The sequence below is a fragment of the Astatotilapia calliptera genome, chromosome 7 (genome assembly GCF_964374335.1).
Source record: "Astatotilapia calliptera chromosome 7, fAstCal68.1, whole genome shotgun sequence".
In the NCBI taxonomy this organism is placed as follows: Eukaryota; Metazoa; Chordata; class Actinopteri; order Cichliformes; family Cichlidae; genus Astatotilapia; species Astatotilapia calliptera.
The window spans coordinates 47,388,882-47,406,311 of record NC_137428.1 but is presented as its reverse complement, the minus strand read 5'-3'; the positions used below and the strand labels follow the sequence as shown (position 1 = coordinate 47,406,311).

The 17,430-nt window shown below is 40.6% G+C and overlaps 1 protein-coding gene across 7 annotated transcripts in view; it reads left to right on the top strand.

Moving 5' to 3' along the window:
• LOC113026379 (transcription factor SOX-6-like) overlaps window positions 1-17,430 on the top strand; it is a 106,344-nt gene that overhangs the window by 85,623 nt on the left and 3,291 nt on the right. For all 7 annotated transcript variants that reach the window (XM_080303771.1, XM_080303770.1, XM_080303769.1 and 4 more), the window contains 4 exons: window positions 8-204; window positions 11,937-12,045; window positions 12,968-13,138; window positions 14,614-14,827. In XM_080303771.1, the coding sequence (XP_080159897.1) occupies window positions 8-204; window positions 11,937-12,045; window positions 12,968-13,138; window positions 14,614-14,827 (691 nt within the window). The remainder of the gene's footprint in view (window positions 1-7; window positions 205-11,936; window positions 12,046-12,967; window positions 13,139-14,613; window positions 14,828-17,430) is intronic.

Here is a 17,430-nt window from a genome sequence, read left to right as displayed (position 1 = left end):
CCTGCAGACATATTGTCCAGTCTCAACTCCACAGCACTGTTTGGGGACCAGGATGCAGTGATGAAGGCCATCCAAGAGGCCAGGAGTATGAGGGAGCAGATCCAGAGGGAGCAGCTCCACCAACAGCAGCAGCAGCCAGGACACCAGAGTCTGGAAGCAAAGCTATCTGCCCTCAGCAGCATGAACCTCAACAACGGCAACAAGGTTAGAAGGACATGCAGGTCACATCTGGATGCATAATAGGATGCACACACACGTTTTACTGATAAGGTCTGAAAGAGTTACATGAACTGAATGCAGTTTCATAGCAATTACTTTTCTTCTAAAAAAGAAATTTTGGCTCTGGTCCTAAAATACTGTCAAATAAATAACATAAAGATTTGCTAAATAACTAAATAAACTTTTCAGTTCTTTTTCAATACTCAATACTTTTGGCTACAATTCCAGTCATACCTTTTCAGATTTTGAGGTTATAAAATCAGCACTGTTAATTCAACACAAATATATATAAAAAAACAAAACAAAAAAAACAAAAAAACAAACAAAGCGGTCTTTGGCTAATGCAATAAATGAAATAAACAAAATAGGAATCCAGAGTACAAACAAACTGGAAACAAGGACCGTACACAAACCACAAGCAGCATAACTACAAGCATCAACAAATGATTTAGCAGGGACAAAGAGGAAGATGGGACTCCATCTCTCTGACATCCTCTTCTGTCACACCAACTCTCATAACCTCCTTCATGAATTCATGAATCTTCTCTGTGGTCTTCCTCTTTCCTCCTGTATGACCGCTCCATATTCAACATCCTTTGTCCAGCACGATCCCTCATCTACACATGTTGAAACAATCTCAGCCTTGCCTTTCTAACTTTCTTCCGACCTGAGTTGTCCCTCTGATTTACTCATTTCTAAATCCTTTTCATCCTGTTCAGTCCCAGTGAAATTCTTAGGATCTTAAGCCTCCTGCTCGGCCTCGTGGCTTTTTGTCAGTGCCACTGTCTCCAAATCGTACACCATAGCAGGCCTCACTACCATCTTTAAATCTTACTTGTCACTCTTGCTACTATCCTTCTTTCACAAATCACCCCTGACAGTCGTCTCCGCCCACTCCACCCTGCCTGGGTGGTTGACCTCAGGTATCAGGTATCTGCACTCCTTGCATAATCACCTTATTACTTTGTGTTTCTCCATTTCATTCATTAATTATATTCTGTTTCGCTTCTAATGACTTTCAGTCCTCTCCTCTTCTAAGGCTCTTCCACCTGCTCCCTACTCTCACTATCATCTGCAAACATCATATTCCACCCTTCCACCCCTTCCATCATCTGTCAAGTACACTTCTTCTCTATTTCCAAGGCATCTTCTGACTCTTCAAGATTGTGTTAAGCTGGTTCCAAATAAGTATATTTAAAAGATTGTGTTGAGCAGTCTGGTTAAAAATTCCTTCCATTTCTTGATTTCCAAAGTAATCCTGCAAACTACCATCCAAATGTGTCTAGCTACATTCTACCCTGCCAACACATTGCATTCTGCTATCTCTTGCATCTCTTCTGCATAGCATGTTGTCCCACCTGTGTGCACATTCCTCCACTCTTGTAATGCTCTGCCCTCTTCTCGATATACATGTTCACCAGAGCCACTTCCATTCCATTGGTTAAATCCACTGCCAGCTATCCTTACACCTCCTGCTTTTCCTTGTCTCTCACTGCCTTCCCCCTTTCCTCTTTCTTTGTCTTGGGCCAGCAGTAGCAGTTTCCTCTGGCACCGTGTTGGCGACCAGCACTTCAGGCGCTTGTTGTTAACCAGGCCCTGACTGATCCAGTATGGAAATCTCATTCTTAATCATCTGCATGTTTGATTTGGCAAAGATTTTACGCCGGATCTCCTGCCTGACACAACCCTCACCATGTATCCGGGCTTAGGACCAGCCCTAGGAATACATTGGCGTAGAATTAAAATAGGACTCAAAAACTCTACAACATCATAAACTAAAATTTAAAAATGATTAGAAAAAGGCAATTTGTGAGTTAATTTATGTTCAAATAGAATTAAAGCTCAGTAGTCTTGTTAAATCATATTGGAAGAATCTAGGAGTTATTTTCCTAGAACATTGACTCTGAGGTCAAATACTGTTTGCTAACTATGCAGAACACGTGAACAACATACTGATACCTTGCCACCAATTGAGATTACTAACAATGCACATAACATCACTCATGGTGCAACACTAACAGACAAACTTTTAAATTTGTTGTATTTTTTCATTCACTAAAAGATGTGAACCTGTCTTCATAAACTGCCAGCAACAGCCTGAAGGACAAGGTGGTAAGGAGAGAGGGAACTGGACAATAATTTTTTTATTGCTCCCTACTAGCTATTAGGATCCATTAAGTATTCTCTTCTGCTCCTTAACACAAACTTGAAAACAGAGACTCACACCTCTGTGGGTCTACAAACTCTTTGCTCCTGTGTCACATTTTCTCTACTATTTCATTGGCTCAGAGTTCAAGGTTTCTTCTCAGCTCGTACATGAGTCTGAAGAATATTCATGGATGATATTTGGTGTCATTTGGCTCGGGCTGCAGCTCTTGAGAACTTCTTTTCTCTCCTCTCATCTCCACGGCCACCCAGAAGCCAACAGCTTTGAAGAGGGAGCAGCTGGGCCAATGACAAGTGATGGTTTTGGCGTGTTAGTGTGCCTGCCTTGACTGAGTGGGTGTTTTTTTTAAGAGAAGAGGTGATTAGTGTGTATGTGTAAGTGTGTGCGTTCATGCGTGCGTGTATATGTGTGTTTAATGGAGTTCAGCTCTCCACTTGCCCTGGAGGGGCGATCCCGGCCTCAGGGTTTTAGCCCAATTAAAGGCCCTTTCTCAAGGAATTCCCCTGTCCACACTCACCTCTTGCCCAGCTCATCTCTTTCCCTTGGGCGAAAGGAGACAGGGCCTTTGTACCAAGATCCAGGGGGAAATTCATATTCCAAAACATCTTCAATCGGTCTGATCAACCAATCATAAATTCTGAGGATCAAACATTAAGTAAAATACGGAACATGATTAGACCAATTCTGCTGTGCAATTGATCCCATGTTGCTTACAAGGAGAACGAGGAGGAGCAGAACTCATTAATATTTTAGGGGGGGAGACTTTGAACCCACCAACCCCAAGTAGGTCATGATTGGTGCACTCCAAGGATAGGTTGTTTTGATTCTTTTTTTTCTTTTTGGACTTGTTTGCCTTGCATCTTCAGGAAGAAAACATTCAAAATCTGGCAAAATATATCTCTGCTTTACTTATCCTCAGTCCCAAGTTGTTTTTTTTATAAGTCATTATACTAGTAAACACTGAGAAACTCATAAATATAAATTAGACAACAGCCTATACTGATAAATTGTTTATTAAGATTTAATATGAGTTGCCTGCTGCAGGTCCAGTGAAATAAACCACCAGTGTTCTGAAATAAGTTTATGCTTTTAACTTTTTTGTTTTTGCACAAATTTCACTTTGAAACGCTCAACAGATTGAGGTGAGTGCGCTGCAAGGAGAACCCTCCGTGTTTCTAAAGCTCTATATTTTCCAACTTTAGAAGAACAAAACCAAAGCAATGCAGTAATTTGGTTTATAGCTGCATGCCTCCTAATAAAAAGCTCACTTGGAAACTCTCAAAGTAATTGTTTCCGGTTCGAGGACGACAGCAAGCCTCGCTGTTTGTTGTCAGTTTGTTATTCGTTACCTAACAACAGGAGCTCAAAGACTCTTTCTCTTTGCTTTGAATGCATCATTTTTTTCATTGGGACGTAACATTTTTTTCGTCTGTGTGTGTGCTTTTTTTTCTCCTGAAGTGCTCAAAAGCTTTGCTCTGTCTTAAACAATTCATGGATGGAACTTGCTGGATACTGAAAGTGTGACTCAACCGTTCCACCTCAGGAGGCAGCGAGACCAGCTCTTTTTCTTTACCTTGGATTTGTTGGTAGTTTTTAGTTCAATGGATAAATTTGTTACTCAAATCCTCCCCTTCGAAACTTTGAAGCGCTTCCCAAATCTTTTTTGTTTTATGACACTGTACTAACACAACATATTCAGCTTCCTTGGAGGGAATGAGGCATGTGCTGTGAATGGTATCTCAGTGTAATGTTGAATGTTGAGCTATTTATTACCCGCACTGATTCCACTCAAAAGGGAGTCGCGGTGACGTCTAAGTGTGTGTGTTGTGTCTGTATTTCACTTTTTGTTTGTGTATTTTTGTCCCACAGTATTCGTTTCAAACATAAGCGACACAGACATTTCGCTATGAGCTGAAAGTGATCCTAGACTCCTTTTTGTGTGTGTGTGTGTGTGTGTGTGTGTGTGCGTGCGTGCATGCGTGTCCTGGCTCTGCACTGGCCTTGGCCATGTTAATGTCATTATAGCTGGTGTACAGACGAGAGGCCTGGCCAGTTAGTGGCATTGTTGAGTATCACCTTACGCTTACGTTGCTTCCAGCTGGCCTGCGGCTGCCAGAGCTCACTGAAATAGCCACTGTGTATAACCATGTGTGTGTGTGCGTGTGTTTGTGTGTGTGTGTGTGAGAGAGACGCTTAAGACTTATATATATATATATATATATATGTATATATATGTTTTTTCTTTTCATCAGAGTAGGCACAAAACATGCCATTAAGAAAAACAGTAATTATTATTACTATAATTACTATACTATAATTATTTAGCCTACATATTACATGATGAACCCCCAAATCATGTATCTGTCTCTTTGCAATATGTAGGAAAACATGTATAAGCTCTACACAGTTACATTAGTTACAGTATTGCTCAGTTGGCTTAAAAAAAACCCCAGAGTAACGTTCACAAGATACAAAGTACAAAAAACACACTGAATTCTGAGCAGATACTTTTCTAAGTTTCCAATGGAGGTGAAGGAAATGGTAAATGTACAGGTCACATTAGAAGAAGCACAAATAGCCTTTTTGCTCTGTTTGGATGATGCTGTGGAGAGATAATGATGTAAATAATGTGGACACATGAACTCTTCTAGTGTCTCTGGTGCTAGTATAATTTAACTGCTACATTGGCTGATGGGCTAAGGGGCATCAGTCTGTGCTGTACTCCAACAGAGTCATATGCTGTAAGATGATCTTTGAGCAGTTATGCAAAGGTGGGCTTGGAGACTGGACAATCTAGAATATCCAGTACTCAAAAATAAATATACACACATTTCAGTGAACAAAAACAACATCAGTCAAACTGAGTTTCATTCATTTCTAGCATGCTAATTTGAAAATACTTTATATCAATCATACACTCTTTATGCATATTTTTCTACAAATGGTTCAGAACCCTTTAACTTATTGCACACATTCCTCGTAGGTTTGGACACTTTCACATAGCATTTATACAGCTTTGAAATGGACCAGAAATCTAAATTTTGGAGACTATAATTTAACAGTATCCCATTATAGAAGAACACCCTTTGTCTACACGAAGTTAAAGTTGGTCAGCATGCTTTCTGTCATTGAATAAGTCTGGAAGAAAGAGAAAGAGAGGAGAGAAATGGTTGTATAGAAGTTTATATTGGCTCCGCTGTTGGTTAGTTTGGTCTTTGAAGGAAGTGAGCCTGTGAAACCAGAAGCTTAGATGGTTCCAAGTTTTGATTAAACGTCGACATAATCTTGGTGCAATTATAGTCTGAGTGATATACATTATAATAAATACTATAAAGCTGAGTGTCTACTTCTTTTGGGGGTTGAAGGCTCAAGTTGTAGAGGTCTGGCGGAGGAGTGTTAAGGGCTATGAATAGGAGGCATGGTTGAAAAAAACAGAACAGGGGGCTGACTGACAGCTCTATCGGCATGGAGAAGGAAAGAGAGGAAGAAAGATGAAGAAAATTGGAGTAGAGAGGAAACCCCAGGAGGGGGGTTGGTGGGCAGTGGGGAGGGTTACTGAGGAGTTTGCCAAACTTGATTGGTCCGGGAGGAGACAGTAAACGGTTGCGGGTCAGCTGGAGGCAGGCCATCCTGGCAGCAGGCGAGTTGTAACTGTGGTAATGAGCTCAATACGGTATGGATTAAAAAATAAAATGTTTGGAGTGTTACCTTAGCAACAGTGAAGGGACGCGAGGAGTTGGATGCCAAGAAGAGAACAGACCAAGCAGAACAAAAAGAGTCGGGTGTCTCTTAAATTTAGAAGCATACATCCAGCAGCAACACTTTGAGAGACCAGCAAAAGCAAACGTGTGTTAAAAGTACTGTGGCAGCACTAATGTGATTTGTTTTTAAGGTAGTTGTTTGCACAGCTTTAATGTTTAAAAGTGATTGTTGCCTATTTTCTGCTATTTTTTTTCCAGTTTAATTCTACAAAGTACAAATGGAGTCCAATTAAAGAGAGGGGGAAAGAAAGTCTGTAATATTGCTCCAAAAGGCAGCAGTCCAGTTTGAAACCAGCAGGCACACAGGCCAAACCTATTTCAATCTTGACTAAACAAAGGAAAGACAGCTCCTTATTGCATTTGCCACAAGAACTTTTAAGAAGACCAAAAGTAGACCAACCACAGGGAATATTTGCAAATTGTGACCCAGATCTGCTGTTAATCTGTAGTTTGGATCATTCTGCCTCTATTGATGCTGTCCCACTCCATTTTCCAAATCCCCAACTCTATTCTGCATTACTTTTCCATTTGGTCTCATCTAATCACCGGGAACATTTCAAACATCTTCACTTCGATTGCAGAGGAATTATGTACTGTAGGACATTGGCCTTCAAATAACAGAAAGTCAAACTGTGACTCATTTTGACTTTTGGGCTCACAGGATGGCTCTCAGGGGACTTGAGATCTTATTCTTGTCTCTACACTCGTTTTCCATCTCCTCCTTTCTATTTTTCTCTGACTCTCTCTCTATCTCCGTCCTTCCCTCCTTCTTTCTTTTCTTTAGTCCTTTGTTAGGCGGTTGCTTCCTGCGGTGAGCATGGCACTGCCCAGGCACATGTTCTGTGGTAGGCCTGATTACAGCCCTGCTGTAGTGCTGACATTGGCCCGCACTGACTCTTGTCTATAAACACACACACACATGCACACGCACACATACACGCGGCCCCTAAGTTCCACCACTGCTGCCAGCGGCTACCGCGGCATGACTTCACCCAGCAACCATTCCTTGCGTCAAACAAAATGCCTCTGTCACCAGAAAAAGGAGGAGAACTGAGAGGGAGGAAGGGAGGGAGGGAAGGAGGAGAAGAGGAGGAGTGTGGATGTATGGTAGCTATGCGGAGCGTACCATGTTTTCCACTGCAGTTTGAGAGCGTGGTGGGGTAATTTTAGCTGTAAGACTCCAAGGCAAGCTGCTTGTAGGAGTTTTTTGTCTTAGAGGTGGTGACAGATGAGGAGCGTATGATAACGGAAGGTGGGCAAGTCACTGAGGATAAGTGCAGCCTTCGAGGTGTTCTGCCTTGCCTATTAGTTTATTACATGAATTAAAACTCATCATCACTTATTTTTGTTCAGGTTCCATTAAAAAAAGTAAAGCTAAAAGTGCTGGACGTTTCCTTTATGCTAGCTGAACCCAGCAATTAATTTTACTGTCATTACCATCAAAGTCATCGATGGCTGCCCAATTCAAAAGATGGCAGGAAACTTGATCTAGTGGTTAAATCAGGGGTCGGCAACCTTTCTGATGACAAGTGCCATCTAAAATTTCCTCAGAAGTCAGTGTGCCATATGACTGCATTAGCAATAAATTTAATAACGCTCTATATTAACGGTTACACACTATATAGCAGAGGTGGGACCAAGTCATTGTTTTGCAAGTCTCAAGTAAGTCTCAAGTCTTTATCCTCAAGTCTCAAGTCAAGTCTCAAGTAATGTCAGGCAAGTCAGAGTCGAGTCTCAAGTCACTGGTGTAAAAGTCCGAGTCAAGTCACAAGTCTGAAACTTTGAATTTCAAGTCCTTTCGAGTCTTTAAAAAAAAAATGAAAAAAGCATGTTGCAGTTATATGCTAAATGTAAATATTAGACCATGTAATTTTAAAATCTGTGTTTTTCTCAACACATACAAAATAGTGAACTTAGAAAATATACACAAATTGTGAAATTGCACCTCTTTAAAATGCAGCTCAATTAAACCTAGCTCCAAGAATAATTTTCACCGACAGTTCTGAGATAAGCTGCATGTTATTCTTGGATGCGGTTGTAGGACCGGCTTTAAAATCGCATGACAAAAATATCATACACATTAAAAAAAAACTGCATCACCAACGTAGCCTGGAAAACATTTGCTAGTTAGATGAAGTCAGCTATCTCATTGTAGCATATTTATATGCATATTTATAATCATACGGTTCTTGGAGTGAGTGCATACACACATGAAGTTTAGTAACTTCCGGTCACTGCAACAAGCCCAGGTACAGTTTACCGACGGATGGGTGCAAGACCTTGAAATGCACCGTGTAGAAAGTAAAGACCATCGTACATATCATAAGTTTACCAGTCTCACAAATCGTCTTCATAAATACACATTCCTTAACCGTTTATTAATAGGACCTTTGAGCTCAACGGTAATTAATTAGTAGTGGAAATAATTTCTGGTAGCATCACAGAAATGTAGCAGTGACAACAATACTGTATGCTGTAATCGTACTGGGCAATTAGTGATACAAAAAAACAACTGTTTTATCCTGTGAATAAAAGTACATGTTTTTGTCAATGTGCCATAATAACAGAAGCGAAACACAATATTGTGTCAGGACAATTCACTATTTATGCACAATAAATAAAGGAGCATAGCGCGACAATTTCTGTTCAGCGCCAGACTTGCTTGTAACCTATATCACCAATTATGTTAAGAAAAACGACGTATTAACTACTAAACACTGACCTTTGTGGGAATGCTTGGAGCAGACTAACCTGTGAGCTGGAGTGTTCTGGGACGTTATATTTGATCTTTGAATGGCTGCAATCCAGGCCATCTGTCGCGTCTTTGTTACTTCGGAAACATGGCTCGAACAATTTCTCTTAAACGTCGTAATCCGATAACAACCGATCTCTTTACCCGTCGGCTTCCCGTGGCTGTCATGCGACCGGCTATTGCAGTTAATAATACAACGGCTTCTTGACATTTTTGTGTTTCTTTTTATCGCTGTGTGACTGATTTCAATTGAAAGCCTGCGTGCGCTAGTACCTCTTGCCACGAGTTCCCAGAATCCTTTGCGGTTTACCCCTGAATGACGTCACATTTTCAATCTCTGTGTAATATGCATGTTAAATTTTATATTTGGGGTGAAATATCAAGTCTTTTCAAGTAAATCGGTTCAAGTCCAATTCAAGTCCCAAGTCATTGGTGTAAAAGTCCAAGTCAAGTCACAAGTCTTAGAACATTTTTTCAAGTCAAGTCTAAAGTCATAAAATTAATGACTCGAGTCTGACTCGAGTCCAAGTCATGTGACTCGAGTCCACACCTCTGCTATATAGAACCACTTTATAGAATTATATTTGTTCACAGATGTTGGCAGCTATCAGCGAATAGTTATCAGCTGTTTTGAAACAAACAAAAAAAAGACACTTTTTATCCATAACAAGAACTCCATAACAGCAAATGAACTGTACAACAGAAAATGCAAATGATATTTATGGTGTCCTCACAACAATGATAAGAAAAATAAACTGGGCCAATATGGCATGTTTGATAATACACATGTTAATCTGATCTCTGGTCTCCCACTCAGAGACACAGGTCTCAGAGTGTCCAGCATTCAGACGGCTACCTGTGGACACTCATGTGAGAGAAAATCTGCTCACACAGATATGTAGAGCCAAATACTGTCAATAAGGCCTCTGCAATGTTCTGAAGACAGTTAAACTTGTCAGGTAGTGATGTCCAGCAGGTGAAAATGCAGCTCCATGAACATGCACAGCTGTGGATTCCAGCTGCTTCAATGTTGCATTAACTGGCATTAACTCAGCCAGTTAATGCGAGACAAATCTAGCTGTTCATTAAAGCTTTCTGGTTTGATCAGAAAAGAAACATTGGTCCATACACCTGAAAGTCCTGAAAACGCATTGTGAATTCTGTCTCGAGTCTACAGATATAGCTCTGTATTTCCGTGGTGCTGATGCTGTGCTGAGCGGAAAGCTCCTGAAGCTTCTGAAGTGTTGGAATGTGGAAAGCTAACAACGTCCTTCTCACCGATAGGCGAAGTGATTTTTAGCCAATTACAAGTTGAATCTGGTACTCTGGGTTGTTAGCTAAGATACCGTCATTAAGAAGCGGCACAACTAATGTGTCTATGTGAACTAATTTGCAATGTGCACTGCTGGCGCGGCCATGTATTTTTTAATGCACCTTCTCAGATTGTCGTGCCCAGGGCTGGACTGGGACAAAAAATCGGCCCGGGCATTTTGACTAGAGACCGGCCCACCAGGTATTAAAGCCATAAAGCCTTTGAATGAAAACAAACGCTGTTGTGACAGTGATGTACAGTCTTGTCGGTATATGTATGATTTTTATACATTTTACGTCAGATAAAAACTTTGATTGTAAGCTTCAGATAATTATTTAATAAAAACCAGACATTTTAAATGAGAATAAGAAAGTATTTCTTTGTGCCCCCCTTTCCCTGTTAATGCCCTACATAGACCCCTGGCAACATTTTGCTAGACCCGCCCCTGCACAGTTACCAGCTGTCAGCTACTTAGAAAAGGATCCTGTTGTTATTTGTCTCTCAGAAACAGTTCACAACTTCCCTTCAACTCATTCATGTTAACTAAAAGGTAAACCTGTTTCTCCATCACAGCTCTGATGATTCAGTAAGGACATCTCCTGGTTTCATCTTCATGTTTCCCTCTCACCAGATATACAAACCTCATGACCAGCAGCTTTTACAGCTGTGGCTCCAGCAAACATCAGCTGATACTAGAAAGTATTATTAAATAAATTCTAACAACAGCTGATCAAGCTTAAACGTGCTGCTGTTGTTTAGCGCGACATCCGCTGGTTTCCTCTTTCTGGCGCAAAGTGGACGATAAACAAACAAGAGAGAAAAGCCGATCAGCTGATCATTGATCAGTTTCATGATTGAAGTAGCAACAGGAGAGAGAGGGGAGAGAGAATGAGAGAAGAAGAGGCAGCTGTGCAGCATAACGACAGAATAACTCCAGCTTTGTGTCTCTCCATTCTAGCTGAAGTCCGGGACAAACTGTGTTTCTTTTCACCTCAACACGAAACGCGTAAAATTTTCTCTGAATACGAGACGATTCCTTCTTTTTAGGGGACGGTTGGCAACTCTACTAATTAGCCTTATGAATAAAATAAAGTTCACTATCAATAACATCAAAGCACCCACCCAGCTGTATAGAAACTCCGTCATGCTAGCTAGTACGCAGTATAAGTTATTGTAACTGACTGTAAAAAGTCAGCACAACGAAAATAAACTCCACCTAAACTTGGTTTATATCTGACCCAGACAGACTGCAGGTCATAACTTCTTACCTGAAGTTCAGTTCACCTGACACTCGGCGGCTGCCTCGGGGCTCTCCTCCTGCCTCCCCTTTCTCTCATCCACCTGCTGGCCTCCACCACTTGCTAATGTTACTGAATCTGTGGAAGCTCCGCCACAGCCACCACCAAATAACTGAGTTATTTTTACACACCGACCAGCATTTGGCCAATCCACCACCTTTCATTGTTTATACCTTTACGAAAAAACAACAACAACAAAAAATCATCGGCCCATAAAAACGAAAAATCACCACCAGCCCACCGATCAAATGCTCAGTATGCCCGATGGCCAGTCCAGCTATGGTCGTGCCATCAGTTAACCCTGGCATGCGTGCCTAGGGTTGCCGACCCCTGGGTTAAATAATAATAACTGAATGCAGAGTAAAGAATTGCAGCTTTTAAAGTATTCCTCAGACTTCACCACTCCTTTTTTTCTTTTCTACTGTAGGAGCGGCTGCACTATGAGACACTGAGCCAGCACCTGGGGAAGCTCGGAGAGGATGCTGGGAAGATGGTTCATCGAGTCATTGACCTGACAAGACCAGAAGATTTAGATGGTATGTTCCTCTGTCTCTTACCCCGTTGCTACTCTTTTACCTACATTTCTGACTACTGGCATGCAAAATGGCATGTTTTTTTTTGTTGTTTTTTTTTTCAGAAATAGAGTGCGAGTCACATCCTGTTCAGATAAAACTGATACCAGTGACAGTAACTCACATGGTTAAATGTAGAAGAGGCCTCTGTGGGCCTTCCTACTAAGACTAATACTCAATAAGTCATCTACCAGAAAGCTCACAAATGCAGGTATTCAGAAAATACAAATATTTATCTTGGACGTCAGGACACTACGGTGAACATTCTGCTCACTTGAAAATGTCAAATGTCAATATTACTGCAAGTGTAGGAAAAGAGGATGAATTGTCTTCATGTTTTTCACTAGTTTTTGTGACCCAGTCCTAGTATGCAAACCAAAAATGGGCAGTAAGTTTTCTGTAGCGAATGGTCACAGAGATAATTATGAATCGGTCACAAGAGCTGATTTTTACGTACTATGAATTAAATGTAGTCATTAAACGCGCTCTTTTAAAGTACTTCCTTGTAATGTTGTCTTTCTGATTTTTTTCAAGCACACCTGTTTGTCATAAAGCAATTCTGTTTACAGGCACCAAGGAGTGCTCATCGTGGTTTAGTTTAGAGTCAGAGGAGTAAACACAGGAGCTTAAGCACTGAGATAATATCACGAGGAAGCAAACTAAGCATAATGTGCAAAGTTCACGTGTGTTTGTGTGTAGGAATGATATGAAGGACACTATGCCCGCAATACTCCACCAAACCTTTGCTACGCTTTCCAAGAAGACAGAAAAGTGCCTCAGTCAAAGAAGCAGGCACCTTGTTATACACTGCATTTGAAGTGTGAAAGTATGAACAGCTAACTCGTTAATGGTGAACATACAGCAAAAGTGATCTCTTTTTTTTTAGGGAGTAACATCGCAGAGGCACGGGTGTTCAGAGAGGCACGAGGCAGGAACAACAGCGAGCCCCACATTAAGAGGCCCATGAACGCTTTCATGGTGTGGGCCAAAGATGAGAGGAGGAAGATCCTGCAGACTTTCCCCGACATGCACAACTCCAACATCAGCAAGATCCTTGGTGAGATTTTGCGGGTTTATGTTTGATGAGTGAGAAAGCTAAACCTCAGTGTTGTGGCGATATGTTGTTCTGGTGTTGTAAGGGCGAAGTACTTTTGCTTTCCTTTAAATTTTGTACAAAAGAATACGCCAGTGTTTGCTTTAATTTTTTATTTTCTTTTTCTAAGTGACTGTAAAGTGACACGGCAGATTTGTTTAAGGTCAGCTTGTCTGCTCATTAGGTTACCCTACCGCTATATGCAGTTCACAGGGTTTCTTACCGTCAAGTGGGTACTGTAAGAATGACTAGTGTGTTTTTCAGCCTGGAACACTCCACACACAGAGCTCCACTGTGTCAGCCTGACTAGTGTGATGGATGCATTCAGTTAAAATACCTCCTCAACACAGATATCCATTCACATGATGCTGAGCATAACGGTTGTTCCTGAAATGTTCTTAAGACTTCTACCGTACAATGCAGAGTTCAAGTGAGCTTGAAGCTTGCTGAATGCCGTAAATGCTACTTCTGAGAATTGTGAATGAATTGCTTTTTCTAAGGTGGATCTGTGTTATTGACTCAGGTCTCTGAAAGGGGTCCTATAAATGGATGTTTTGTGCTCTTAACATGCATCCTGAATTTAGACGATTAATCTTTGTGCTTTCAAAAGTGCTTTTTTTTTCTTTGTTTTTGTTATTACAGTGGAAACATATTACAGGGGAAAATCATTTGATTAAGTACATTGCCTAATCGCGCGCTCCTGCTGGATTTTTATTAGGGTTCAGTGACAAGACGAGAAGGAAAAGTGGAATTATGAGTGTGTATATGACTGTATGTATACAATGCATCCATCTCTAAAATAATAACACAGCTGGACTTAAGGGAGTAGGTGGGTGGCAAGTTTAAAAAAAAGAAAGAAAAACGTTTCTGTGTTTCCTGTGTCACAAAAGTACAAGAAGAGTTTGTGATAAACCTCGATAAACAGAAGAGCAAGGAAGAGTGTGTATAATCAGCTGTCAAAGTGCTTCACAGATGTGCTGCGTTCCCGCAGTAATGGCCCTGTTCACTTGCTCAGAAGGTCCTCTTACCGAGGAAAACAAGCCATACACAATGTATCATTCTTCCTGAGCGAAGCAGAGTGTAATCCACTCCTGGTTTTAAACAGCCTTCTAGGCTAAACACTCAATGGAGCCTGCTCACAGGAAGGCATCCAACCTCGGGAAGAAACCAGAATTGTCAAAGCGGTGCTTCTTTTGTGTGACTGAATAATGTAGCTGTGACAGTATGTTTGCTTTGCAGGAATTTTATGAAAAGCTTTGATTCACCACACACTGAAACTATTTTGAAAAAACTCACTGAAACCATGTTAGTCACTCACTAAAATTTGGTAATGTGCAGATATTTAAATTCAGTCACCCTCTTAACTAGTGACACTATAATATTTAAATATAACCTAAGTTAAAGTGTCAATTGCTTTTTAAATTTTTTTTTTGCTCTAGGCTCTCGCTGGAAAGCCATGACAAACCAGGAAAAGCAGCCATATTACGAGGAGCAGGCCCGCTTAAGCAAGATCCACTTGGAGAAATATCCCAACTACAAGTACAAGCCACGGCCCAAGAGAACCTGCATCATTGATGGCAAGAAGCTACGCATCGGGGAGTACAAGCAGATGATGCGTTCACGACGTCAGGAAATGAGGCAGTTCTTTGTGGGGTGAGTACAAAGCTGAAAAAGTGAGTAATCGCACGAGTTTGAAGGAAAGCTGCAGCGTGTCGGCGAGTTACGTGGTTTTAGAACTGAATTTCGAATTAGTTTTTTTTTCATGGAAGGACCTTCAGATGGCAGTACTGTGTAATTGTGATTTAAATTCCTGAAATACTTAAACATGTCAAAAGTGAACCTTCTCTCACTGAAGAGATTTTCTTCTTTCAGAGTGACTGGTATGAATCGAGGTGGTGAAAAGGTTCTGGCATTGTTGGCACCCTCAGGGTCATGCAGCATTCAGTGCTGCTCAGAGGAGAGCTGTGTGGGTCACACTTTATTTTATGGAGCACTAGTAAGATGTAACAAACCATATTTTGAGAGACATTTAATAAAACAGCACACAAATGCACTCGTACTCTAATTAAACGATGTGTGAATTATGACTTGACTAGGAAATGCAATTAGTGTCATTTGATCCAAAATATATTAGACAGCATTATACCAAATTATGTTGAACTTAGATTTTATAACAGTGATAGTATAATTTGACATAACTTTTCTTTATAACAGTGTGATTTGATGCTTATTTGAAGAAAATTGCCCTGTAAACTGAAGTTAAACCACATAATTTAACATGGTGGTGTTTCTCATAGACTGATCGTTGTTTGAAGCCCTGTGGACTTTGTCGGTGGTACTTCTTCAGTCCTATAATCCCAAATAGGTTAAGCCATGTCATGTCACTATTTAGCTTGACCTCGTGACCTAATACTGGGCCATTATTTGGACAGGAATGCTGGCATGGTTGCAGGGTTATTTCACACTGTTACATCTTCATTAGAGTGTATATTATGACTGATTAAAACTGAGAGATTAAAACTTTAAAGAGGTCCATTTGCATCAAGAACCACAAGCCATTGACGATATTAAGCCTTGGATAACAGACAGTCTTTGTGTCTAACTCTAGATGGATTTGAGTCATTTACAATGGACCTGTGGCCTTCGATAAAGTCGTCTCTCAATCCAGCAGACATCTCTCCCCAAATATGTCCAAGTAAAAAGGAAAAAAAAGACAATTTATCATTTTGTAATTTTATCTATCTTCTTTGAGTTTATTTGATTGTATAGAAATATATTAAAACCAACTTTGCATTTCACGAGAGGTCTTTTTCCCCTCCTTAATATGTCTCAGTTTGAATAGAAAAGAATTCTTAGCCGCGTCCATTTGTTTAACGTTAGTGGAGTGATCATCAAGGTTTATGGGCCCTTTATGAAAGGTTGGGAACCTCTTGTGGTTCTATCTGCTAAAGCTCTTAAACATTTGCTGAAGAGCTTGATATATTTTTTTTCAACTGCAGTCAGTGCAGCAAGGGGAAAAACAGTGGCATTGTCTTAATGGGAACCAGTCATGGATGTGTTTAAAGCCATCACAGTGGCCTATGAGTGAGATGGATTTACCAGAGGCCACAGCTTTGAATAGGAGCGATTTTTAATAGCTTGTCATTTATTAAATTAGGACAATGCTGGGCGCTTGTGGGCAGTGAAATTGGACACAGACAGACACAGTGGAATATGAAATGTAAGCACATGCTCGAGAGGGAATGAGCGCAAGGCACACGTCACAGGATGAATGCCACATTTACTGTGTGTGGTCAAGTACGCTAAGCAGGAAAGCTTAGATTCTCCAGGCCTGGGTTTTCAATTGTTGCTAAATCAAACATCTACAGGAGCCAGTACACAACTAGTTTCTGGCACATTCCAGATTGCTAAACCAGTGTTATTTTAAAATGCTTAATGTGAAAATGAGTCTGTCAGAGCACACGGCAGTAATTGTTTCAGGAGACAGAGGAGAGAAAACTGTTAGGTGAAAAAGGTGACAGTAATTTTCCCACTTTATGCGGTTCATTTGAGGAGCCTGAGGGGCCTGTTTGAATGATGTGCATTTACCCCCATTCCATCTACAATGCTAATGCTGCTGTGATATGGCAGGTAGAGCTCTATGTTAGGACATGCTCAGCCAGATGAAAAGCGTTGTGGTTGAACTTAAATGGCTTAAGAATAAATGTTTTGTTCACAGATGTTGTTCAAAGGCTAACGAATCAGTGTCTGATCTGTCTAGCTTGTACCAAAACACAACTGTGCAAAGGTCTTGAGCCATTCCGTTTCTTTATACTTTGCAGGGAAAATGGAGAAATAGGTTCAGAAAAATATTCGTATGAGCAAACATGCATGCATACAGATGAGCCTTTCTCTAAAATGCTTAACAGATACATCTCCCAAGTTCTGTGTCAGGTCTTTGGCTGATTTTTTTCCCCATTTCTTAAATCTTTCAGACTTGCAGATACTGCCCATCTGCTGCCTGTTTTTGTTCTCCACTTGTCCATTTTATTTTTAAAGAGCACACAGCATACTGTGGAGTATATCGTTACTTTGGGAATCACCTTATTAGTACAAAAATACTATTTTATGCCAGTCTAACAAATTGTGTGTTTTTAAAAGCTGGTTCTTTCCTAAGTTTTTGTTCTGAACACTGAGTTAGGTCAGTTTTTATTGGTTTAAGGATTCATTGCCATATTTGACCTCCCAGAAGAATACAAATGGATCTCTATCAGTCA